The 24419-nt window shown below is 49.7% G+C and overlaps 1 protein-coding gene across 1 annotated transcript; it reads left to right on the top strand.

Moving 5' to 3' along the window:
- The first annotated feature begins 2762 nt into the window (after window positions 1–2762).
- LOC144145483 (cytochrome P450 4V2-like) lies at window positions 2763–24073 on the top strand. Its single transcript, XM_077677123.1, has 8 exons — window positions 2763–2830; window positions 8829–8899; window positions 9989–10115; window positions 11139–11336; window positions 14120–14293; window positions 15308–15374; window positions 18611–18790; window positions 20809–24073. The coding sequence occupies exons 2-8, from the start codon at window positions 8853–8855 to the stop codon at window positions 21009–21011; spliced, it is 996 nt and encodes a 331-aa protein (XP_077533249.1). The 5' UTR covers window positions 2763–2830; window positions 8829–8852; the 3' UTR covers window positions 21012–24073.
- The last annotated feature ends 346 nt before the right edge of the window (window positions 24074–24419 follow it).

The raw sequence follows: 24419 nt of genomic DNA, 5'->3' as shown, positions 1-24419 counted from the left end.
GTGCAGGTCAAATTGATGCGTGGCTTAGTTACAGTAACAAAGTTTGGAAACATGGCTTTCCAAATGTACCATTAGCGCGCCATTATTGGGCCTCCACGAAAAGAATTTTCCAATTTTGCGTGTTCTGGTTTATATTTTCGTGAGCGCATTTAATTCGTCCATGACTGTGGTGTTAACCTTCTGTTTGTGCGATGCCCTTTCTGCGAGAAGCAATGAGCGAGCTGCTTTTTCTATAAGATCCGCAAGGGCACTTTTAGGAATGTTGTGGACACTAGTTTTGCAGAGGTATCCCCACAGTACCAATGCAGGCTGTCCTGACGCAGTGGCGGTGCAGTCCGTACTGGGCTACTATCACATTATGTCATCGACCAGAGCAGCGATCACCAAGCTGTACCTCGGTGTCTGGCCCTTCGTACTTCTCAATAGTGCCGAGGCGGTCGAGGTGAGCTTCTCCAATCAAAATTGCCGAAAGTAGGGATGCCTGCCTTAGAATGCGTGTGTTGCACAAAAGCTACCCTAATGCGGATGTATTGGCAACCAAATATTCCTTACATTATGTGAGAACGCGAGAGCACACTTCCCGCTGAGTATATATATGTCTCTCGTATGTTGCTCAAACGAAATATGCAATGCGGATATTATATTGTCCTCGGTTACAAGGGCACACCTGCTTACAACGCAGTGCGGGGGAGGATATTATATCGGGAAGAACGAGTACATAGGAGAGGCGAAAAGTCCTCAATTTCATGTGGCAGAGAGCAGCCCTCGCGCCAGAGCAGGGAACACCTGAGCCGTGCACCGCATAGCTCACATTGCACAGCACGGAGTTCTAACTCTGCGCAGCCCTCCGTGCCACTAGTTTTAGCCCATCACACCACGGCTGCTGGATCAGCCTTGTTGCATCCAGAAAGATGAGAATGTGGCGGGAGACCTCTCGGCGGATGAGGTCAGCGCGCTTGGTAAACAGGAGGGCCTCCAGGCTTGTGCAGTAAAGCCCCGGGTGCTGGCGTTCAGCCTGCACTTCGGTCACCAAGTCAGAATTAAGGAGACAGGAACCAGTTGCGTGCGCACGATTTGGTTTTGAAGGGGGACCTGATCCGGAAAAATAACAAGGAAAACACGGAAAGGGCGAAAAAAAGCAAACAACAAAAACAGAATTCCAACAAAACATCAATTAAAATTAAAAAAAAATCTGATGCAATGGGCGTAATACACGTATTTTCCAATTTATATAGAGTTTTGTTTTTATTCTTTCTTCGCGGGCATTGCAAAGAAGCAGAGGTAGAATTCACGCCAGTTTAATGCACAGTAAATTATATACCAAGTATCTGACTGGATATTCAGCAGAGACAGTGCCCTTGTTCTCGCCACCCCTTCCCTGAACCCCAGAATGTCTGTGAGGTGCCCCCCCTGCCCTTCCCGTTACGTACGTCACTGCCAGGAGCACTGTAGCGTCTCCTGTTCAGGGCAGTAGACACAGGCGGGCGACTCCCTGTGTCCTTGCCGATGTAGACGGGCGGCTGCATCGCAGCAGTTCAACCACACCCGGAGGACCAAGCGGGCCACTGTGCTAATACGGGCGGGCAGTGCCTGCGGGACCTGTCCTCTGACGACTCTTTGATCAGAATGCATAGCTTCAATGTCGCGAGCCACAACGGTACGGGCCACATAGAATGCAATCCCATCCTGGGAGACAGGGATCCCCGCCTGGTAGCCGCCCATACCAAAAGCATCAGCTGCTTTTTTGCCCCTAACGCCGGAGTGGGCCGGCAGCCAGTGTAGTCGAATGTTAGAACCTCGGGAAGCCACAGTGCGCAGCTTGTTCGCAAAGTACTCCTGCACGTAGCCACTGCTTCTGGACGGCTTGGCGGACGCATGCAGCCGCAGATGGGCAGCTTTCGAGTCCGTCAAAACCACAGCACCTGGAACCCGGTAGTCTCTTTCAAGGAGGAGGCCAGCAGTCAGGTGCAGCACAGCCACTTCCGCACAAGTAAACGAACAAACAACAACAACAAGTGTATGAAGCGGAAAAAGGCAGGCGGAAGACCCGGTTGACGTCGAGAAGTGACGGCGTACGCCTCTTAGAACACCCATGGCGCGAAGAGCACTCGCAGGTACTTCACGGTCAAGAAGTAAGGGTTAGCTATAAAGGGTGATGGGTGGCGCCACCCAGGTACATCATCATAGCCTGCGTTTTCGTCTCAGGCATATGGAGATCTCGGCCAACTACTTCTTGAACGGTACTCGTTCTTTAAAAGGGCAGTGGAAGGAACGTTTCAATAAAGAGTGTGGTGCAGTGTGTTTGCCTCTCATTTTAAGGACGCCACAGCGCAAGTACACTGACCGAGTGGAAGAGCGAGTTGTACCACTGCAGATAAGCCATAATCATGTGTCCGTTGGTCATTATAAATCTTCGTTCAGTAGTTTCTATTGCGTCCGGAGCCTTCCACTACGGCGTGCCTCATCGCCTCCGTTGCATCGGCGCGTTAAATCAATCAATCAATCAATCAATCAATCAATCAATCAATCAATCAATCAATCAATCAATCAATCAATCAATCAATCAATCAATCAATCAATCAATCAATCAATCAATCAATCAATCAATCAATCAATCAATCAATCAATCAATCAAACTTTCTATTGTGCGATCTAATTTTGCAACGCCAGGAAGCAATATGCGTACCAACCATAGCATGTTTTGTTTTGTTTGTGTTTTTTTCTCTTTCTGAAACAATCTGCAGGTTATGCTGAAAAGCAACGCGCTCCTGGATAAAGCAGTGCTGTACGGGCTCATAAACTCGTGGCTTGGCACTGGACTGCTCACCAGGTACTCGCTTGTTTTTCTCGTACCATGCAATGCATCAAAGTTTCTCTAGGTCTACTACGATGCGGGGCTTAAGAGTACGAGGGAATGCTGGTTATCGCTAACTGAGCAAATGTATTTTTGCTCGAACTCAAACAGCGCCGCTGGAAACGTTCTCTTCTATAACGCCACATTATTTCCCTCGGTACACGGCCCCTCTCACAAAACGTGCACCCCGAGCAACACAGAGCTCGCAGGGAAGAGCGAGCGCGCCACTGGAGAAGAAATTGCCAATCCGCCCAGACATCATACGTGTTGACGCGGCAGAATACTGCCATCACGGTGGATTTGTCCTCGCGGCCATCGACAGATCACTTCGGTTATTCTTTAAGGAAAGCAAGCTTTTCACGCAAGCGACAGCCTTGATTAGGCAAGCGGCTACGGCAGGTCTTGTCTGAATAATATACACCAGTATATATAGACTGAAATTTCCCCTGATGTACGGACCCGTGCCCGGGCTTATCCGGACCCCTGACATGATATGGCACCCGCGTCATGTCGGGCGCGGACCATGACACATAACAGCGAGTTGCACGCAGTAGTGGAAGAAAGGTCGGTTTCCGGCCGATGCACTGTAGAATAAATCGTGTTACGGTTTTCGCTGTGTCTATAAAATCGTGCAGCTAACCTAATAGCGAGGAACTTTTTTTCTCATCGCTCTCTTATACACCGCGTGTACTTTCCACCGCATTTTAAAGAGCTGCTAACACCTACAGTAGCGGTTTCATTCGCTTTCGTCGCCTGCCTGTGCGCACTTTCTCAATCGCACGGGCGCCATAGCCCCGACTGAGCACAACCCTTTAGGGACGTGTTTTCTATTCGTGACTGCGTTGGGACAAAAGGACAATTTTTCTGGTTGGACAAAGACATTTTCACACAATCAATAACACAGTAATACTAATTCACATAGTAATTAACATATTAACATATCAACATACAACCATTAACGCAGCAATGACTACATGCGCATAATTTCCAGGTGTTTTTGACTGACCACCTTACCAGTTTACGTATCCGTAACAGAGAGTTCGTTTAGCTCCTATGGATTATAGATATGTCCACGCAATTTTCGGGCTTCAACTTACCGAATATAATCCGAGACAACTAAGGTAGAACTTTGATGCACGTCTAGCTTGTTGCCAAGTGAATTTATGAATTTTATGTGGTCAATTATTAATTTTATGTGTTCTGAACATGGGAGGGTCAAATCGTAAAATAAAAATTAAACCCAGTTCCACCCAGTGTTCAATCTGCTGAAACAGCGTAGTTGTTCTTTTTTTGTGTCGGCTCCAACGTCAATGGGCGCTCGCCCGAGAACGCCAGCGCCGTCGCCGCGCAAATTCTACGGTTCGCGTAGAGGAATCGGCAGCCTCACGTCAGCGCCGGGAGAGAGAGAGAGAGAACAAAACTTTAATTTAAAAAAAAAGAAAACCGGCTTAGCGAGGGGGGGATGGCGGAGGACCAGAGGTCCGTCCGCGACCGCCAGAGCTCGGCAGGTGCCCAGCACTTGGCTGGACTCCTCGGAGCTGCCCAGGGCCTGCTCCCAGTGGGATGAGGAGGGGAGTGGGGAATATGGGTCAGCAGGACATTCGCAAAGAGAGTGATACAGAGTATCCAGCTGACCGCACTTTGGGCAGTGGGGTGCGTGGAATTGATGTGGATGTGTATGTATTAGTTGAGTACGATGAGGGAACGTGTGCGTTTGTAGTATCCGCCACATGTGGGGCAGCCTCGGGGGATAGGTGTGGATGGGGGGGGGGGGGGGGGGGAGAGCACGGCGGAGGAGGCGGTAATGAGAGTAATTTCCCTGAAACTGAGGAGAGACTCGGAGGTCTCGGTCTCGGGAGGTCCGTGTATAGGTGTACGAGAAACAGCGGCCCGGGAAGTTAGAGCTCGAGCGTGTGCATTCCGCTGCCTCGTTAGCACCTATGCACGTGTGGGCCGGGGTCCACACCAGTTGCACGGGGTCGGTCGGGGGACTTTGGAGAAGAATTTTGAGGGCTACGGGGGATATAAAGCCTTTGGAGAAGTGCCGGATGGCCTGCTGCGAGTCTGATAGGACGGTGATTGGGGTGGGGCTCTGAGAGAGCGCAAGGGCAATGGCCGCTTCCTCCGCCGTAGTTGCACATGAGGTGGAGATGGTGGCAGTGTGTGTCGGGACATTGATGTCAGGTCCGGTAACCGCGAGGGCATAGGCCGGTTTATGTGGGTATTTGGCTGCATCTACGTACAGGGTGTGTTTTTCAGGGGGGTGGAGTTTTGCATGATGAATTGCACGAGCTGCTCGGCGGTTGGCATGGAATATGGGGTGCATGTGACGGGGAAGCGGTTTGATGCGGATGAGAGCTCGGATGTTGCGTGGAATAGGTTGGGGGGTAGTGGATGTTGTGAGGGGTGTATGACCTGTGATTTGGAGTATGTAATGGCCCGTGGGTGTGGTGGAGAGTCTGGCGAGTTGGACTGTCCGGTGGGCCTCAAGAAGTTCAGGGATTGTGTTATGGATGCCTAGGGACATAAGGCGAATGGTAGGAGCCCCGGGAGGAAGGAGCAAGGCCGCGCGATATGCTTTGCGGAGCATGGCATCCAGGGCGTTTGTTTGAGTGTTTGTGATATGCATGTAGGGAAGGTGGTAGAGTATGCGGCTGATCATAAAGCTGTGTAATAAACGTAGTCGGTCCAGTTCTGTTAAGCACATCATGGCTGTTGGCGACCCGTTTAATGAGGTGGATAGTTTGGGCTGTGTATTTCTTAATGTACTTGAGTGTGGGGAGTGTAGATCTGTTGTGTGTGATAGTAAGCCCCAAGATTCTTAGCTCATGAGTGTGGGGAATGGGGTTTTCATTCGCAAATAGTCGTATTGACGGTTGGGGGGAAGGGCGGGTTTTGGGAGGTGTCATGATAAGTAGGGTAGATTTGGTGGGCGAGCATGTTAGGCCAAGAGGGGTGATGTGTGTGAGGACATGGTCAAGCCCAGCTTGTAAGGTGTCTTCTATCTGGGTATCACTGCCACGTGTCACCCATAGGGTGATATCATCTGCGTAAATGGTGCTGCGAAGTGCGGGGATGTTGAGGAGTTGGTGAGCGAGTGGAATGAGAGTAATTTTAAAAAGTAGTGGTGAGAGAACTGCCCCTTGGGGAGACCCGCGATTAGGCATTTGGAAAGGCATGGATTGTATGGGGCCGAGTTTGATAGTGGCTGTGCGTTGGCAAAGGAAGTTGTGGATGGCTCCCTCCCCTAGCGGGAGGAAGAGGAACCGACGAGATCACTGCGCCCTATTTTGGTAGGTCTGGGAACATGCCGGCGACCGCGCAGAAATCGGTTCCCAGACCAACCGGTAGAGGGCGCAGTGGTCTCGTCGTCTTCGGAACTGGTAACCTGCTTTTATCCCTGCGTGACGCACGACCTACAGCAGACTTACGAATAGGTTCAAGCTATAACAGCTCCGCTGTTAAAAATTGGCCGCATATCTGCCGTCGAAAGACTATAGTCCTCGGCCGGGCCTGCCACGTAACTCCCTTTCCCCCCACACCTCTCTCAAAATGGCCGCTGCAAGGCAAAATCGCGCATGCATGGCAGCCAAAGTGGCTGAATGCCCAAGGGTTTTTTAAAAAGCGCCTCAATGAATGTCCAGGATGGTGCCAGATTTCTCACTGGAGCTCCTATAAGCAAACGAAGTATTTGAGTTAAAAAAAAAGGAATTTCGCCCTAGGTGAGGTACGAAACAGGGTACCCTTTAATGCAAGACGAACACGGAACCCCTGGACCACCAAGATTCGACGATTCTGTCTCTACAATTAAGGGGATCCTATCAAAAGGGTTGCGGCCTTCGACTTAGAAACATGTGTTACAGATGTTAGGGACGGACGAGAAGGACAGCACGTTTCGGGGTCATGGCTGACCAAGGCGGCGATGGAATCTTTATTGATTAATTGTAGGGTTTAACGCGCCGACGTAACGCAGGCGATGAGGCGTGTCGAAGTGGAGGGCTCGGGTTAATTTTGACCACATGGGGATCTTTAACCTCCGCCGAAATCTCTCACACATGAGCGTTCTTTTTTTTTTATGAGATAGAATGCCCGTTGGCATAAAAATACCTTATTCACAAATATACATGGGCACCCGTCTCTCGAAGGAAGAGCGTTCTTGCTTTTCGTCTCCATCAGAAGGATGGCATCTTTAATGACAAGGTTATTTGCACCATGATGACGGTGATGGCGCACACCCGGCGAGGAATTCGACAAGAGACACGTACTCAGAACTACAATAGAAATTTCTGCACAGTAATTTCACGAAAGTATCAATTAGGTGTGGAAGAGAGCACGTTCCCACTAAGAGCGTGTACGTCCGGTGAACAAGCACGACTGGACAGGCCTCGCAGTTAAGAAAACGTCGCAACTGAGGGCTCTAAAGGAGCTGATGATGGTAATTAGAGGACACATGCGTACCATTGGCCCGGTGATACTGCATAGGCACCGCGTGATTACGGTGCATGAAATGAACGCGCTGCCTTCCACGCGGCACCTGTTCTACTAATTCACTGTTAGGTGTATGCGGCGACGTAATCTGAACCGTTCAGATTTAGGGGTCTGAACCAAGACGCATGAACCACGCATGAACGTCTGGGGAGGCAGAGAGGGGGAGGCAGTGAGACAGATGACGCAATAGCCGCGCGTGCAGCCCTTCTCCTCACCTTTCGCGAGACGTTCCTTTCTGTTTTCTTTCTGCCGTCGCTGCTGCGTTCAGCACACCGCCCCCGCGAAAGCCAGGTAACGGCTGCCAGTCTCTCTGGTTTCCCTCTTGGCAAAGCCGCATGTGTGAACTCAAATGACGTCGCGCGGGGTAATCGTTGTGGGTGTCGTTTACAGCTTCGCAGTCCAATTGCAGCCCTCACAGCGTTGATTGGAGCCAAATTTTTTTAGAGGGTATGTGTGAGTGCGCGCCTTGTTCGCGTAGCCAGGGAATACTGACGCCAAAGAATCCTGAAAGGATTTCCCAAATCCTGACGCCAAATTCCATTCAGAAATGACCCGGCATATTTACAAGATGTGGGAAAGGACTTGTTTTTCAAACGACAGCGTTAGTTTTCCCCCCTTCCGCCTTTGTTTCAACCTTCTTAGCTGTCCCGGCTTTGCAGCACTAAATTGCGTGAGTGCGGCCGTCTCACTGATGTAGTTTGGTGTATTTGAGACCCCTGGTTTAGATCAACAGCGGCTGGGAAAAGTGGTGGGGCACACAATACCGGCACATCCGTTACACAATTATACACTAATGGTTTCACGTTCCCTACAACATAAGGAGTGCGTACGTGCCAGACGTTTTGTTTCTATTTTAAAGCCTAACATTGCTTTCTGGGCAGTCTGACAAGGCCTAAAAATTTTTTGTCGCTTGGGAGTTTTGCTTTACTCGGTTAAAGGCGAACTTGTCCAATATTCGAATACGTGAGTTGTCCTCTGGGGCGCTATCAACTTTAGCTAAGTACCAAGTCAGTACCGGAAGAAGTTACTGTATGATTATTAATTATCATCGTAAAAAACGTGCTACTTTATTGATCGGATCATAATGGAATGAAATGATTTTTGAGTGAAGGTGGGGAAGAAAATAAAGCGGATTGGTTTCACTCTCTTTGAATAATATCAACTTGTATTCGTGATGTATTCATGACGTATAGTTTTATACATTCTTTTCGTTCCTCTGTTTCTGTTCATGAAAAGGACGCTTAGTACCTCGGAAATCTGAAAACTACGTATGTATCCAAATGGAGCAAAGTCTTGAAAAATTTGGAAAAAAATTATGTATTCATTGTGGCTCATCGGGACTGTAGGCAATTAGACGCTTGCGGTGTGAAGATATGACTCTGATTGAAATTCTTCTGTTTGGCTTAGAAGTATTGTAGGTATAAGGATTTTTGGCGGGATTTGGTGGGCAAGACCAACGCTCTATTTATATGTTTCCCTTTTTCAGAGACTGCTATGGGAGTGCAAGTACATGCCCAGGGAAGATGCCAAATCCCCCTACGTTACTGCTGTTAAGGTGTAAGTATAAGCCCCCAACCTTGGGTTTGAAACCCAAGAAATATTCCCAAAAATTTGCTTCTGTTGTTGATAGTTCCCAGGCTATGCCGATGCATGCGTAGTGGCTATAGAACGGCATAATAGCAATCCGTATCCCGTAGAGGTTCGCGCCTTTTGAGGCACATCCGACAGCAAAACCTACTGAAGCAGGCCAAAGACATATCCTAAGTGAGGTAATAAAAGGCAAAACCAACGTAAAAGAGGCAAAAAAGTTCTAATTTAAGCAAAACAATCAAGGATACGCAGCTAACCTTCCTTCAGTTAGCTACGGTACAGTTGAAACTGACCTAAATAGGACAAATACACCCAAATGAAAAACAAAATTCTGAACCAGAACCCGCCTAACACTCATAAAATCACCAAATGTCGATGCATATCCCATCCAAGTAGCCGAAACCGACATAAATAGGACTAAACCACTGGAATGTACAACACAACTGACCTAAAGGAAACGAAACTACACAAAATTTTGTTTATGATGCGCACATGTGCTATAAATAAATAACACGCGTGATAAAAAAGAAATCTGTTTCAAGCAAACCAAACAGTGAAAAATGATAAAGAACGAATCCCCTGGCATTAGAACCTGGTTCCTACGATTAATGATCAGAAGCGTCACCTCTGCACCACGAGACATTTTTTTGTCAACTGGATGCCAAAAGCAGCAGGCGGGCATTTAAGGGCATTCCCGCAGCCCACAATCTAGATGACATGCAATAAGTCCGCATACCATTCGCTAGGAGTGGTCTACATGTAATTCTTTTCGTACAAGTTCGTACAAGCTCTCGAAATCTGTTAGTTCTCTAATTTGCATGCGGTGCAGTTGTGACATGCCAGATGGCAACGAGACAGGCCGCAAAGGAAGGCACGAGCTCTAATCTCTCAGCGTACTGAGCTGTATGTTCCAAAGGAAACTGAGGAAAAAGACATGTGAGTGCAGTGAAAGTGCTTGTGCTCAACGTTGACGGTGACTTTAAGCCTAATGACTTTTCTTGACCACGTTAGCAAATGCGTAAGAATCTTTTGTTCCCTTTTCTCTTTTACTCACAGTGTGACCGGCTCGTTCATAGAGCGCATCGCCACCCCGTGGAAGTGGGTGGACGCACTATACTTCAGCAATCCAACTGGCTGGAACGTCCGCAAAAACGTTGACTACCTGCACAAATTCACCGAACGAGTACGCTCCAGTTTAACACGTTCCACTCAACTGCTGCTCTTTCTATTTACGAATACCTCACTGACTGTTCTCAGTTGCTAACGTGAAGCTGATGCTGCTGGATTAGTCTGTTATGAGTACTTTGAAACCAGCCCTCACTCTGTCGAGTTCCCGTTGGTACCAACGGGAGTTTGAGCATCGATAGGAGTGCCATAGGATTAAAGAGCTTCAAGGCGTTGGTTAGCGGGCATGTTCTGGGCTATTGAGGTCACAGAGAAAGGGGGAAGCCTTCGGTTAGATGCTTGATCCGCAAAGATATAGCCAGGTATCTGGAGGAATTCTTCAGCATTAGGGAAGCGGCCGTGGCGGTTGGGATCACGTTGTACAGGAAGCACTGGTTAAAGGTAGTGCAAACCTATGCACCAACATGTCGCTGCGAAAATGATTGTGTTGACATTTTCTGTGGAAAGTCGAAACGGGAACAAACAACGTAGAAACTCAACACAGGATCATAATGGCGACTTATTTAAGAGTGAGAAAGCTCTGGGCGGTGGGCGCATGAGAGGACGGGGGTGCGAGCACTGAGGAAATTTTTGAAGAAGTAGTCGGAATAGCCTAGGTAATACTCTGGATGTGTTTGCAGAAAAACAAATTACACGAGGAAAATTAAGACATTCCTCGCCAGACAATAAAGTAACAGACATGGAAAAGTTCAAACGGTGAATCAAAAAAGGAATACGACTTTATTCCAAGTACCCATACAGTATTGCGAAGGGCGTTGGTGCCAGTCAACGTCAGGAGCAGTCATCACAGGAGCAGAACTAGGTTAGATCTGAGAAGGTAAAAGACGAAATAAACTTAGGCCACACCTCATCTGTAACATCCCTCCAATACTATCTCAGTATATATAAGCTTAGTGTCACATTGAGTTGTTACAGGGCACAGCTTGCGTGTAAGAGTGCAATATCGCGCACAAACGCTTGCGTTACTTGTTGTGATGTCATTTAAAAGGACGGAAATATATTGATAGTTTTCTTTGTGTAGATCATCGAGTCCCGCAAGAAGGAGTACCTGGAGAAAGGCGAATCATCACCGGACATTATGTCCGAGGAGGCTTATCTGGGTCGAGCACAGGGCGGCAAGCGACTGGCCTTCCTGGACATTCTGATCATGAGTCACCTGAGTGACCCCAGCTTCACAGTCGAAGGCATCCGCGAAGAAGTGGACACCTTCATGTTTGAGGTGGGCAGGCTCACTTCGGTGGTGCGTGGTAACCACGTGTGGAAGAGGACGGTTAGCAACATACAAAGGGTGGGATACGCACAGAATAGGCTATGCCCACTTTCTCATGCTCGCGGTTGCCGGGAAGCACATACTGTGTTTACCAATGTGTTTACCTATGTGTTTACCTATCGGCTAACATTGGTAAATGTTAGCCGATGAGGACAGTGTTCAGATGTGTACCGTAGTTATTCGCTGAGGAGCTCTGGGCCATGTTACCTGGACGTAAGGCTCTGGGCTCCTGCTGCAGGGGCTACGCCCCTTTTTAATTTGAAAGCATAAATGACCCACCCATTCGGCGAAAAGAGTGAAGTCGGCAGCGGAAGGTGCGCAACGGCCCCTTGGGAACCGCTCCATAGCGCGAGTCGATCCGTAGCACGACGGTAGCGAAAGCTTATAGCTTCGTCCACAGACGGAGAGCGGAAGAACGCAGCCAACCGAGTCTGAGCAATCCGATCACCGACGCGCCGCATGCGCGCGGAAGGGGGCGGCGCGGCGGGTCACCCGGCAGCCAAACCGGTTATCGGCGTGCGGGAACGCGTCTCTTTCCGCTCGTTCGTTCGACCCTTTACACGGAACGAGCAGCGGCAAACGCGTAGGATGCAGATCGAAGCCATTCGAAAGAATTAAGGCGGATCACAAAATATAATATTAGCAAAACACATGGGCGGAAAAGCACGCGTTCCCGCACGCGTCTCCGCGCCGAGAACCGGTTTGGTTGCCGGATGATCCGCGGCGTCGCCCTGTCCCGCGCGCATCCAATCTGCTAGATATTTTGATGCGCCGCGTCGGTACGGACACCCCGCTTTAGGCGTTTAATGTGGCATTAGCGCTTTCGCACTCACATCAAGTGCATAGCTGTCCCGAGGCTTTTAAATGCAGAGCATTTTAGTAACTCACGATGTCACCCGCGTTGGCGTCCGTAGTCCGCATCACTACGTAGTCCGCACCCTACACTATATAAAGAAATAATACCTTCCGGCGCCAGGTTTCGATCCCACGACTCTGCGGGCGGAACGCAAGGTACACGGCACTTTACCGACTGCTCCACGGAGCCGACACAGAATGGAAGGTTACGCACGCGCCTTATATCCTTGACTAATTCAACCGTCGGCCACAGGTGCGCCCTCTCCCCCGCGTCCTCCTCGCCTTCTCTCCGCTCGCAACACCCTCTCTCGCCGCGTTCGGTTCGCGTTCATGTGGTGGCGCGATTTCGGCGCTATAACACTCTCTCGCGAAGGGCATTGGATTGGATTCGATTGGATTGGCTTGGCTTGGCTTGGATTTGGATTTGGTTGGATTAAAGTGGATTGTGTTGGATTGTGTTGCGTCATAGCCGCGCCACGTTGCGTCGTAGCCTCTCCACGTTGCGTAATAGCCGCGGCAGGGGGTTCACGGCACGTTTCACGTTTCACCATCGACTTCATCGACAATGTCTACGCTGGAAGACAACAATTACAACAACAACAACCAATACGTAATCCATAAGACTTGCAGGCACGCCCCCCGCGGAAATGCTCTGCATTTGATCGTGCCCCTCGCGAGGGGGATGTTTTGATTTTTTCATTTTAATGCGTAGCATTTTTTTTTTCACTAGTTACCTGGTGTTCTGAGGTGAGCGGACCGTCCGTTGGCGATCGGCGTCCGCAGCCAGCCAGCACGTGCGCCCCCTACCCCGCTCCTCCTCGCTCTCAACAATAGGTGCGGGCGCGCATGCGCGTGCTCCGGCGCTGAAAGAGGCGTTGCAGCAGCAGGTGCTACCTCCTACTGCTACCTCCTACTGCGCGCGCTACGAATATAAAGCGGGTATCGGCGCGGCTCACTCCATTCTACTCCTGCGCTCTGTTCTGATAACTCTCGAGTTTGGTCGTCGTCGAAGTTCATAAGCGATGGAAGCAACACCTTCAACCAGTACCGCGACGCGAGCCAACGTCAGCGTTGCAGTACCAGTTCAAGACATCGTGCCATCCTCTTCATCGACGGCGGCAGAAGACAAGGCGGCGAGACGGCGCGCTATAACACGTTACGTACTGACGTCTCTCTCTCTCTCTCTCTCTCTCTCTCTCTCTCTCTCTCTCTCTCTCTCTCTCTCTCTCTCTCGTCTCGCAACCCAACTACCCAACCCCTACGACAACAACAACTACAACTACCACCGCCAACATTCACAACCTACGCCACGTGACCACCCCCAATGCTCTATTTACTCGTGTCCCTCGCGCGGGGGCATGCGACGGAGGTTTTTTTTTTCTTTACACGAATTCTGAGCTGTATGCTGCACGCCTGATTAGACTGAAGCATGCTCTCGGCGTCTTGGGCGAGAACTGCGGGGTCCTGCCGGTCTTCTTTGTTGATTACACGAATTTTCCCTACCAACCAGAGGCTAATAGCGTCGCTGTAAAATAATAACTCGCATGGCAAGGGCCAGCCACAGGAGAAGAGCGCGGAATTGTAAGTTTGCTCACGATCATTTGCTGGTCTTTTTTATTATGCCATTGGGAACGCTTCATACTGCTCTGCAGAGAAGAACGTGGTCACGTACTTAAATTTATTTCTCTTTAGTCAAAACGAAAGGAACGTCGATGAAACGGCCGCATTTGAGGCAACTGATGGCCTCGCTCTTCACACTTCTTTCTCAAACGCAAGTAACCGCAAATGCTCAGTCTGCCTATTTAGAGCTTCACATCTCCAGGTGCCTCATGAGTTTGCATTGCAGAAAAGTATTTCGGCTACTGCGCCGCGTGCAGGGCCACGACACGACCGCGATGGGCATCTCGTTCACGCTGTACCTGCTGGGCCTGTACAAGGACGTGCAGGACAAAGTTTGCCAAGAGCTGGAGGCGATCTTCGGGGACGACCGCGAACGGCCAGCCACTGTCGACGACCTCAAGGACATGCGCTACCTCGAGTGCGTCATCAAGGTACACCCCCGCATAAAACGCACTATGTTCGCTTCTTTAACCCGTGCCGCTTCATTCTCCGTATACCTGTGTAATATGACCATCATAGATCTTCCATTTGCGGCACCCTATTCGGGTTCGTAGCGTACGCGCAGGAGAGTATAAAAATACGCTTCAAAAAGTTTTCAGCGAAGCTGGGTACAAACCCAGGAAACGCCTGGTAGCGTCCCTGTGACCTTCAAGCAAGCTCCCTGTGTGCTTAAGGTCAAGAAAGTGCCACGTGCGGTTTTGCTGCGCCAACGGAAGCGCCATTGACCACACTTCGGCCACCGACCGAACCGATTCGCTGCGCCGATGGCTTCCGCAGTGAAAGCGTCTAATCGCTCGTTCGTTTCAAGGGAAGAATTGCGGAGAGGGGGATAGAGGAAGAGTAAGGGCAAGCTCAGCCATGGTCAAGCCAGCGCTTCGTACGCTTCCGCAGTGAAAGCGTCTAACCTCTAGTTCGTTCCGAAGGGAGAGGTACGGAGAGGGGATTGGGGGAAAGAGTAAGGGCGCGTGCCATTGGAGAATGATGCATGATGGCGCTGCTTCGATCGAAGTTCTCTGCAGAACTGCGCCGAGCAGAGTCAGTGTTTTGCCTTGCCGTGCGATTGTGCGCGTTTTCACTGCTCGTTCTATCCCGTAAACCGAGCTTTTGCTCGACAAACTTGGTTTACGCGCGTTCAACCAAGGCACAATTTATGGCTGCGGTTGCATGTATGTATTGCGTCCAAGGCGCAAAACTCTGCCTTTTAAATGAGTGCCGTCCACGCATGGGAGAAATAAAATTTACCCAAATACTTTTTGTCACCCTTATTTCGTCTGCTAAAAAGCTTCGCTGGCTATCCACCTTCACAAAAGTAAATTGCTCCTAAATTTTTTTTTGTATGACGATCCCGTCAAACACGTGCCTCCCTGTTAGGATGGATGCATGGTGTGGCTTTTCTGGTAAACTGCTGAAAACTAAAAAAAAATGACTTTTGTGCGCGCGTGCAGGAGAGCCACCGACTGTACCCGCCAGTGCCGCTGGTGGCGAGGAACGTAGACGAAGATGCCGAGATAAGTACGTTATCTACGCCGGAGCTGTTCATTTCTGTGTGCATTTGCGAGATTCGCAGGGGCAGAACTGAGTGCAGTTGCCTCGCATTTCTGGCGTAGTTTCTGTAGGTGACTGTATGTGGCCCCTTTATGACCCGGACGTGTTATTTTGAACAGATTTATAGAACAGAAGGTGTAAAGATGAGTGCACTCGGCCAGCCGCATATTATTGAACTAACAGAGACACGAACGCTGTTGTCCACTCTTATATTCAGTTCGATGTTTAAATTTCAGATTTGGTTCGGGTTTAAGAGAAGAAAAATATGTTTGTATCCCTTTTGTAAGGGTCGGGTGATCCCGTCATTATTGCCCTAATTTCATGCCCAGGCAGGCAACAGGGCAACGGCCTCGCGGGCGTAGAGTACCCCCCCCCTCTTATGCGCCGTGTTTCGGCCTTGCGTGCCAGATGGAGGCAGTCGAGGGAGCTGCTGGGTGGATGACCGCGCTTCGTATTTCGCGCGGCGGATGCAGTGTGCGGCCGGGCCGAAGCTAGCGCTAGGTTGAGGCGTCGGATATCGTTGTGCACGTGCGTTTGGTTTGAGTGGCGCGTATGGTTGCGCGCCCTTGGACGAAGGGCCCGCAACTTGCAGGTGCGTGGGAACGCGGTCGGAGCGAACGCGACCTCCTCCCCCGGATGCAAGGTTTCTTCGATTGCAAGCATGCGCTCATCGGACAGACCGGGTTGAGTTGTGGCTCGTCTCTGACGGGGTGCCGCGGGCACATAGCGACCAACGGCCTCAATGTATCCTCTTTGTAACCAACTGTAAAAAAAAGTGTAAATACAAGTTTTCGTTTCGTCTCAACGGGTCGTCGCCTTCATCACAGCCGCAGCGCTGCACTAAACGCAGCGCAGGGCTGGCAGGAACTCCAAGGGTCACCAACGCCCGCCTCGCAAGGAGGCGAATTGGAGAAGAACGAGACATTACTCCTTTCCTCCCGAAATTTGACAATTTGATGTGCTTCGAAAGTATAGCTTTGCAAATATATTTTTGATCCCGCTGCAACGACGTGTTTAAACTCCCCCCCCCCCCCCCCCCCCCCCAATCTAAAATATCACGTTCCCACCCGACGCGCCAGTGGACCTTTCTAAAGCGAAGTCCTCACAGCTCTACCGCGACCTTCACTTCGGTACAAAGGCATTAAGGCGCAGTGTAAAATGTAAACTGAATTATCCGACTCTACAAAAACATAGCCCGCTTACTGCAGCTTGAATTTTGCGATCTCTCACAAACAGCCCGAACTGGGCGTAAAACCTTCAAAATTTAAACTTCCCCCACACGTAACTCAAAGCTCCCCTTGAATGATTCCAACTTCGCCTGCATACCAGCCGCAGAACGCCTCCACAAATATGTGTCAGTTATTTTAGGTCAACCTCTAAAACATGGTTATTACAAATTCTATAACTGTTCGGATGTATTGCGTGTGAAAACGCGTCGTGGGTTGCGTACGCTGCCCTGACCCAGCAACGTAGGGGGTGCTGAAATGGCCCATGATATACTCATGATGCTTTCCGATCTAGCCCTCAGCCGAGTATCGCTCGAAATCGCTTGAACTGGATATCTCCCTAAGCGTAGCTTTCAAGCACCTGTTCCTGCGATTGAGCGGTGTCGTAACAAAGTGAGCGTGATGCAGAGGGGAGGGGAAAGAGAGCGTAGCGGAGAATGGATGACGGCGATGGAGAAGAAAGCGCGAGGAGAAAAGAGGAAGAGGAGAGTAGCGAACGAGGAAACGCAGCTCACCGTTAGCGGATGTTTGTCTTATCACCGAGCGGAGGAGGGAGGTCTGTCTGCGGCGACTGCTGTGAAATGTACCGGCGCATCGCCCATGCACTCCCTCCCGCAGTCCTGCCACAATCCGCTCAGTTTTCAACGCACCACACATCCCATTGTCCGCGGCGGCCACGCAACTCGTAGAGTTCTCCCAATAGTTATGCAACAAAGAGTGCCTGTAAGTGCACATACGCTCATACCTTTCCCAAACTGTTTGCTCAATATGTCGCTAATTATATAAAAAAAAAAAACTGTAACAGCTGCGTTCAAATCTCTCAGCTAGAAGGGAGTACCGCAATCTTCAGTAACTGTTGTTATTATAACGCCTGTGATGTTAGCCCCGCTCAGGCCACATGCTTGGACAAATATCGTATTCCCACACAGACCTTGAGCTTTCAAGCTCACATGATGTGAATTGCTTTGGAACTTCAACTTTTTTTTGCGGTATAATAATTAAGCGGCACGTTGCAATTCTATTAGTTCAAGAGGCGCGCAAAATACTTTTACAGCGAAAGTTGCTTCATAACAGCCACCAAAAATTGTTTTAAATCTGTCTTCGCCACTAACTGCCAGTTCTCAATGTTGCCGAACTGAACCATTTTCATTCGTATATAACGCAGTTTTCATTGCGCCCACGGCTCAGAATAGCCCCTGCCAGATAGTGAATCTAAACTGTAGAAGAAGCACTGTCCGTGCCTAGAAGGTGCCTTCAGGAAGCCGGCGGTCGAGTCTCATCCCATTGGCGACGTTGGAACGTAGTTAGAGGCGACGTTGGAACGTAGTTAAAAAATAGTCGGAAATTAATTGCGTCATCTTTAGGAATACCTGAGAATCCTGTCTCTTTCTCTTACATACTTGAGTCTCGACCCGATGCGCACGCCTTCTTTCTGCTTTAGAAGCCCGCAACACGGCGTTTCTCGCACACCACTCGCACACTGTACCAACCGTGCTTTGCGCTCTGAACGCTTCGGCGGTCTCATTTGCTCCCTCTTTGCTAGCGACGTTTAGTCCATTTTACAACGCCTTCAAACCGTTACAGGACGCGTCAACACGCCTTGCGATGGGCGTGTAGGGTGGAGATACTATGAGCCATGCTTCGACTTGACGCCTCTCTAGCAACCAGCTCGCCAGCAGTGCGAGCGCAGCGCCACCGCAGCCAAATCGCCGCCGGCATGGCTGGGGTACGTCGCCCTTGTCGACGCGCGCTCTGTCGTTCTCTATTATTCTGCCACTATGTGACCGCGGATCGACGGCGAAAAATTTTGCCAAAAAGGCTTTTCTATTCTCACGCAATAAAGAATGGTAAGATCAGTGAGCAACGCAGATCCAACGAGTGAAACCGGACCTTTTAGGCATGCCCAGACTTGCAGCGTTACGCCCGAATATCTGTTCTGTATTTGCAGTTTTACATTGTTACCTCAATATGTGGCAGTGGGATACCGGATACCTCGTGGCGCTACCCTGGTGATGGCGTCGTACGCCTTGCACCGAGACCCCCGGTTCTTCCCGCTGCCTGAGGAGTTCCGCCCCGACCGGTTCCTGCCTGAGAACTCCGTTGGGCGGCACCCCTACGCCTACATACCCTTCGCGGCGGGACCACGGAACTGCATCGGTACGCATGCACTAACGCATGAAACGTCCGAAAGACGTTCAGAGACATTATGAAGGCAACGCATGCAGCTCTGTTGTATTTAATGAGTTGTCATTGGAAATCCATGACTTCGTGTAGCGCCAACAAAACGACAAGGACAAAAGGGGGCGACGGGCACAAGCGCTGACATCCAACTGAGTTTACTGAAAAAATTCGTGAATTTAAAAACACTCATCAAAAGAAACAAAGATAGGAAAGAACAGAAAAAACAGCCCATGACAAAATTTGCACACAAAAAATGTTGTCATTGGAAGTTGTTGCTGTGCACCGGCATCCAGCTGCTCCACCCGGGTGTAGTAGCAGTACCCCAAAGTGCGTTACAGGACCCTTGGGGAAGCAAGTTTCTTTTAAGTGTAGAGAACTTTAGGCGCTCGCCTTGTCGTTGTAGCTCGCCCACTGGACCCAACTAGAGCAACAGGGCGTCCCGTCGTAACGCTGTCGTTCGCGGCGTATACGCGTTCGAAACTCGTGAACCGCTGGCGCTTGTCCTACATCTCCCCGTTGTTTAGCGCAAAGAAAACTATAGGTACATTTGAGGCAAAATATACGCAATTAACCGGCTGCGCCCGTGTTCATTTAGTTAGGAACGCTGGTTGGGTTAGTTTTTACGATAGTAAGCGAAAAAAGCGGCAGCGCAAGAAAAAAATGGCGCGTTCTAAATGACGCACAAAGGCTCCAGCCGCGCAAGAAAAACATTACGCGTTCGAAATGACGTAAAACAGTTCCAGCATACGAAATTAAAGCAAGCGCAAAAAGAACAGAACTCCCGCTGGCACAGTTTCAGGTAGGGGGTGGCCGAGCACTGCGAAGGCGGGAAATTTGAATGGCATGGGGTATTAGCGGATAACGGCGGTACAGCTTATTTTGGCGAACCACTTCTCTGCACTTCCGACCGCTTTCACATTGAGTGTAACGGCTTTAATTTTTGCAAATATTCGTCGAGGGTAGAGGCCTTCGTCCTCCAGTGGAACGAGTGGGCTTTTGATGATGATCCGTCCTTTAAACACAACTGCCTCCTTGGTTGAAGCAACGTTACACGCTGAAGAAAGTTGAGATGAGGCCCAACACCTGACTAATCTGTTTGAATTCTACGTTGCCATCGTTGTTTTCAACTGCACCGAACCGGTTGTGGTTGTGGCGCTACCCCGCATGGTTGCTTCGCACGAATTCGCGAGCGTATGATTGCTGCACGCGGCAAACAAATCAGGAGGCTGCCAACAGCTGTTTTATTTCGGAAAATCTGCGTGCGTAATGTCCTTCTCTTGCGTTCGAGAAGAAACATCACTGGAAATTCGAGAAAAGTCGGTCGTCATACAATGCTTTGCATGCGCATTGCTTTGCGAGAAAATGGCCGCATGCTAAGCTTGCCGGTTTTGGGCCGTACATGTGTCCTGTATAGTAATAATTACACTGTTTAGAAGCCAAGTTGCGGTTATTATGTGCTATAAGAAATGTTTTGAACATTCGTTTCCCAAGAAAGGTTATCAGTAACACGAAAGCAAAGATATATTTATACGCAAACCCCTCAATTTAAGCGAAACGCGAAGGTAATTGATATGGGGATTCGTGGGCTTGCAAAATTCTCCGGAATTTGCATTTGTTAACATTTGATTTCATACGCCATTTTCACCATCAGCCGAAACGTCCCCAACGCCCCTTTTAAGAATCTAGGTATCGCATGAGTAATAAATTTCCCATTATATAAGGCAATAATTAACTAAAAGTGCTATACATGAGTAAACGGTATCAGAGAGGTAATGAATGTGTATTAAGAATAAAAAAGGTCCTAACAGTCAACCTTGTGGAATAGCGGATGCCACCAGGCGAGGTTCATTTATTCCGCAGGATTAGACGTGCTTTAGTCCTTCTCGATGTCTGTTGTTTCTTTGTTGACGCTAAGCACTGCTCTTTATTTTACCTTCCAATTTTACCTTCGCATCTGCCTTCTTCCCACTCTCATTGTGAAATCTCACGCGCAGGGCAACGGTTCGCCTTGCAAGAAGAGAAGGTGGTCATATCGACCGTGCTCCGTCATTTCCGGCTGCACAGCCCCGAACATCGCGACACCATTCGAATCACGTGGGAGCTGGTGCTGAGGCCAGTGGACGGACTACGAGTACAGTTCCTGCCCAGGCAGGGCGTCGTCTCTTCTCTCTCAAACGCTTCCTCGGGCGACAAGTGAACGACAAACACTTCTTCAGGATGTGTTGCTTCGGCGCTTTTCGAAGCATGCATAGAAACTTTCACTGTTGTTTATCAGGTTTAAATATCAGGGTTCCTGATGAATTCGCGCATTCTTCCGTATCTCTTAACTGCGCTGAATATGCTGCATATTATGCTTTGTGAACCACTTGTACAGCCGGAGCTTAAAGTGGCCCTGAAAGGCGTTTTAAGCACACTAAATGAACTAGCGGAATCGTTAGATTGGGTCGTCGACGTCATCTGTGCCAGTATTACTCTTTTACGCGCAGCGGAAAGCTCACACTTTTGTTGCAAAGTTTGTCGCTTTTTTCTCACCCTTCCCTTCGTGTTTTTGACGCCGCCATCTTCACATGTCTACGTCAACGATTCCCAGATGTTCGTCATGAGCTAGACATCCTGCTATTGGGCGACTTTTTCACGCACTTCCGGCAAAGAGATGAGTCGTCTGCTCAGCGTCGGCTCGCCGGATGATCTACCAGCGGAGGGCCGGAGTGCTTGGACATTTTACGACAAACGAAACAAGTGTAAACAAACGCTTAACCGTTTGTATTGAATGCAACACGGCCATAACACGACATGGATATTCTCTTACCTGAGTACGTTCCATAAAGAAAGCGTTGAAGCCCCGTGGCACTCCTTTCGTGCAATCGCAGAGAACGCCCTGAGCCGAATGTCCAGGTTTCGGACGCACACATTTTATTCAACTTCGAAACAATCCAGAGATGCGTTTCGAACGAACACAAGCCACAACATGCGTTGCAAGTCTGAACCGCGATTGACAGACGATAGGTTACTTCCTCCTGCCCGTCGTAAATTCGGCACTCCCCTCGCGCGCGGTTTGCGGGGACGAACAGCAAGTCACTTAAGCGCACACGCCGAGATGGCTTTTAGCCACGCACACTGAACATACCCCATGCGATGTTGAGTCGTACGTCGCTCGAGAAGGATAATCCAAACCATGGGAAGCACTATCCACCCGCAGAAGCACAACAGCACAACGTCGCATTTCATCGCGAAACAAAGGTGTCCACAACACACACACCATCGCCTCCTGTAATGCCAAACGCATCTCGCACTTCCCAATGGGAGCGAGTGGTACGCCTGCAGTACCCACATGTCGCGAGGTGGGGCCCCGAGCTGAACCGGGATCACGGAACCGTAACTGACTTCTAGAGTGGTTTGTGCCTTGTTGCCAAGGCAACCGATGTTTGAGATTGTCAAAGAAATGGCGCTCGCTCCAGCGCTAGAGAGCTCAGAGCCACGGTGGAGCATGTTTTGCCAACGTTGCCGCTATCCACCACGCGTCGCCCCAAGCTGAACTGGTCACATGATTGAAGCGTTTTGTGCACGGGTTCTGTATCGGTTTAAAATGTCTTTTTCACATGCCGCCGACAGGAATTACCACCGCCGCAAAATAAGACCCGGCACCAGCGGGGCGACATCTGATACGGCGCTTTTTGGATAAACAGTGCGCGGTGCATCAAAGAGAACGAGCGCACGATCCTCCCCGTGCGACTGCGAGTTCGCCGCCGATAAAAATCACGTGCCGCTGATAGCAACTGTACCAACGTACACCGCGAAAGGGCAAGGCCAGGCCGCCTTACACATGCGGCCAGATTTTTCGTTCGCTTTTCCAGCCTTGAGCGGATTGTGGGATTCATGGTGTCAACAAAGCTTGCCCTTAGCAGACGGCAGTCTGAGCAGCGCAATAGCGGAAGTAGGTCACCGCTGAGGAGCGCAGCATTATGGGAGGGAAGGCTGTCGCACCGTCAACAGCGGAGAGTAAGTTGAAAGGAGGAGGAAACGCGGCGCGACGATAATGCGCGGTTTTTGATTTACGATTTCTCAGCTAATACTCATCGCTTTAACAAAATTCTTGCGGGAGGAGATTGCTAACACATTGCTTTATTTGGTTACATGTACATCCATGCATCGGCGGAAGGTATTTCAGGACCCCTTTAAATGTGTTCTGCAGCAGATAGCCATGCCTGGCCAGAAAAGCAACTGCGCCAGCTCTTTGATCGCTCTTGCCTGCAATGGAGGGAAGGGCGCGTGACCGGCCGACCTACTCTTGGACAGCCGTTTCCTTCTGACAATAGCTGCAAAAGGTTTTGAACCGTGGAGAGGCCGGCATGAATTGCTGCGGCAAAGTTTAGGCTTCTCTACGACGTGATTGCAAACTTGCAGTTATATGTTGAGCCGCACGCAGGTAGCATCCCAACGTCAGCTCCACTGTAAATACCATTACCTCTTATTTCTTTGCTTTCTTTTTAGGGGCGGAGCACCTCAGGGGCTCGGGCTGTCGGTGTCTCCTGTCGTCTCATGTAGTCACAGTACTAAAGCATCGGGAATCTCGTTTTCCAACGCCTCGCGCTAGAACGTTTCATCTACATGGGCAAAAACGCGTACTAAAAGAACACATCGAAACACTCGTTTTGCAACGCCTCGCGCTAATTCTCAGCATACTTCTTAGCATGCTGCGGCGTATGACACGAACACAAATTACAACCAGTATGTCTCTCATTTGATTGCATAAATCCGGTTCGACGCAAGAGAGGGCGCCACCGCCTCAGCAAGCGCGCGATGGATCCTCCCACCGGTGCTTCTCCAGCGCCCAATCAGCACGCGCCGTGTGGCGAGAGAGAGACTTACAGTCTTGGAATACACTTGTACACTACATGCTTCGCCCCTCCCCAGGTTTCACATTAGTGGAGATGGCCCGGGATTTTTTCTCCCGATCGCGGTAGATTACGAGGCCATGCACGTGCGCGACCAATTGTTTTTGTTGCGTATTGATGTCAAGCCACATACGCTTCTATTTATGAAGCTGATCTGATAGGTTGTGAGACAAATGTTCTGTGATATGAGACAATGTTACGTTTGGTGATGTGTGCAGATGTCATACATGTCGACGATTTCATTATGCTTGTGTTTTGTTCCCCGGATGTTTTCATTTCTTTTTTTACTTTTATTTTCTTTATTTTGTTCTTTTTATTTTTACTCAGTTGTTATTACTGGTCCAATAAACGTTTTCTTTCTATTCATCGAAAAAAAACTCACGTAGAACCCACCCGACGGTGGATAATTGTCTTGGGTACACAAGAGGTGACGTTACCTTGCTTGACCGCTCATGGTACCCACCGTTGTACTCGAGTGGGCAGTTGCTAACTAACTAAGAAGTGCTGCAGCCCGAAAATTGCAGCGTGTCTGCACGTATCACACTGTGGCATCACGATGTACTGTAATCTTGCGGCGATCCTTCCGATTTTATGCGGTGGTGACTCCGCTAGCAGTGACAGTTAGTGCGACAGATTCGTGTCGACAAACTGAATTGACTTATCCCAGACTGTCCACCCGCCTCTACACTTATTCCACGTTCCTCGCCACT

Source organism: Haemaphysalis longicornis, unplaced genomic scaffold (assembly GCF_048455015.1).
Source record: "Haemaphysalis longicornis isolate Haplotype H1 unplaced genomic scaffold, Haemaphysalis longicornis Haplotype H1 scaffold_7, whole genome shotgun sequence".
Taxonomy (NCBI): Eukaryota; Metazoa; Arthropoda; class Arachnida; order Ixodida; family Ixodidae; genus Haemaphysalis; species Haemaphysalis longicornis.
This window is presented reverse-complemented; position numbering and strand designations above follow the sequence as displayed.

Excerpts from the sequence above, each read along its gene's own strand:
- LOC144145483 (XM_077677123.1), top strand. The coding sequence starts at position 8,853 with ATGCCCAGGGAAGATGCCAAATCCCCCTACGTTACTGCTGTTAAGGT. Across the intron at positions 10,116-11,138 it reads TGCACAAATTCACCGAACGA|ATCATCGAGTCCCGCAAGAA; the intron begins GTACGCTCCAGT and ends TTCTTTGTGTAG. Across the intron at positions 14,294-15,307 it reads ACCTCGAGTGCGTCATCAAG|GAGAGCCACCGACTGTACCC; the intron begins GTACACCCCCGC and ends GCGCGCGTGCAG.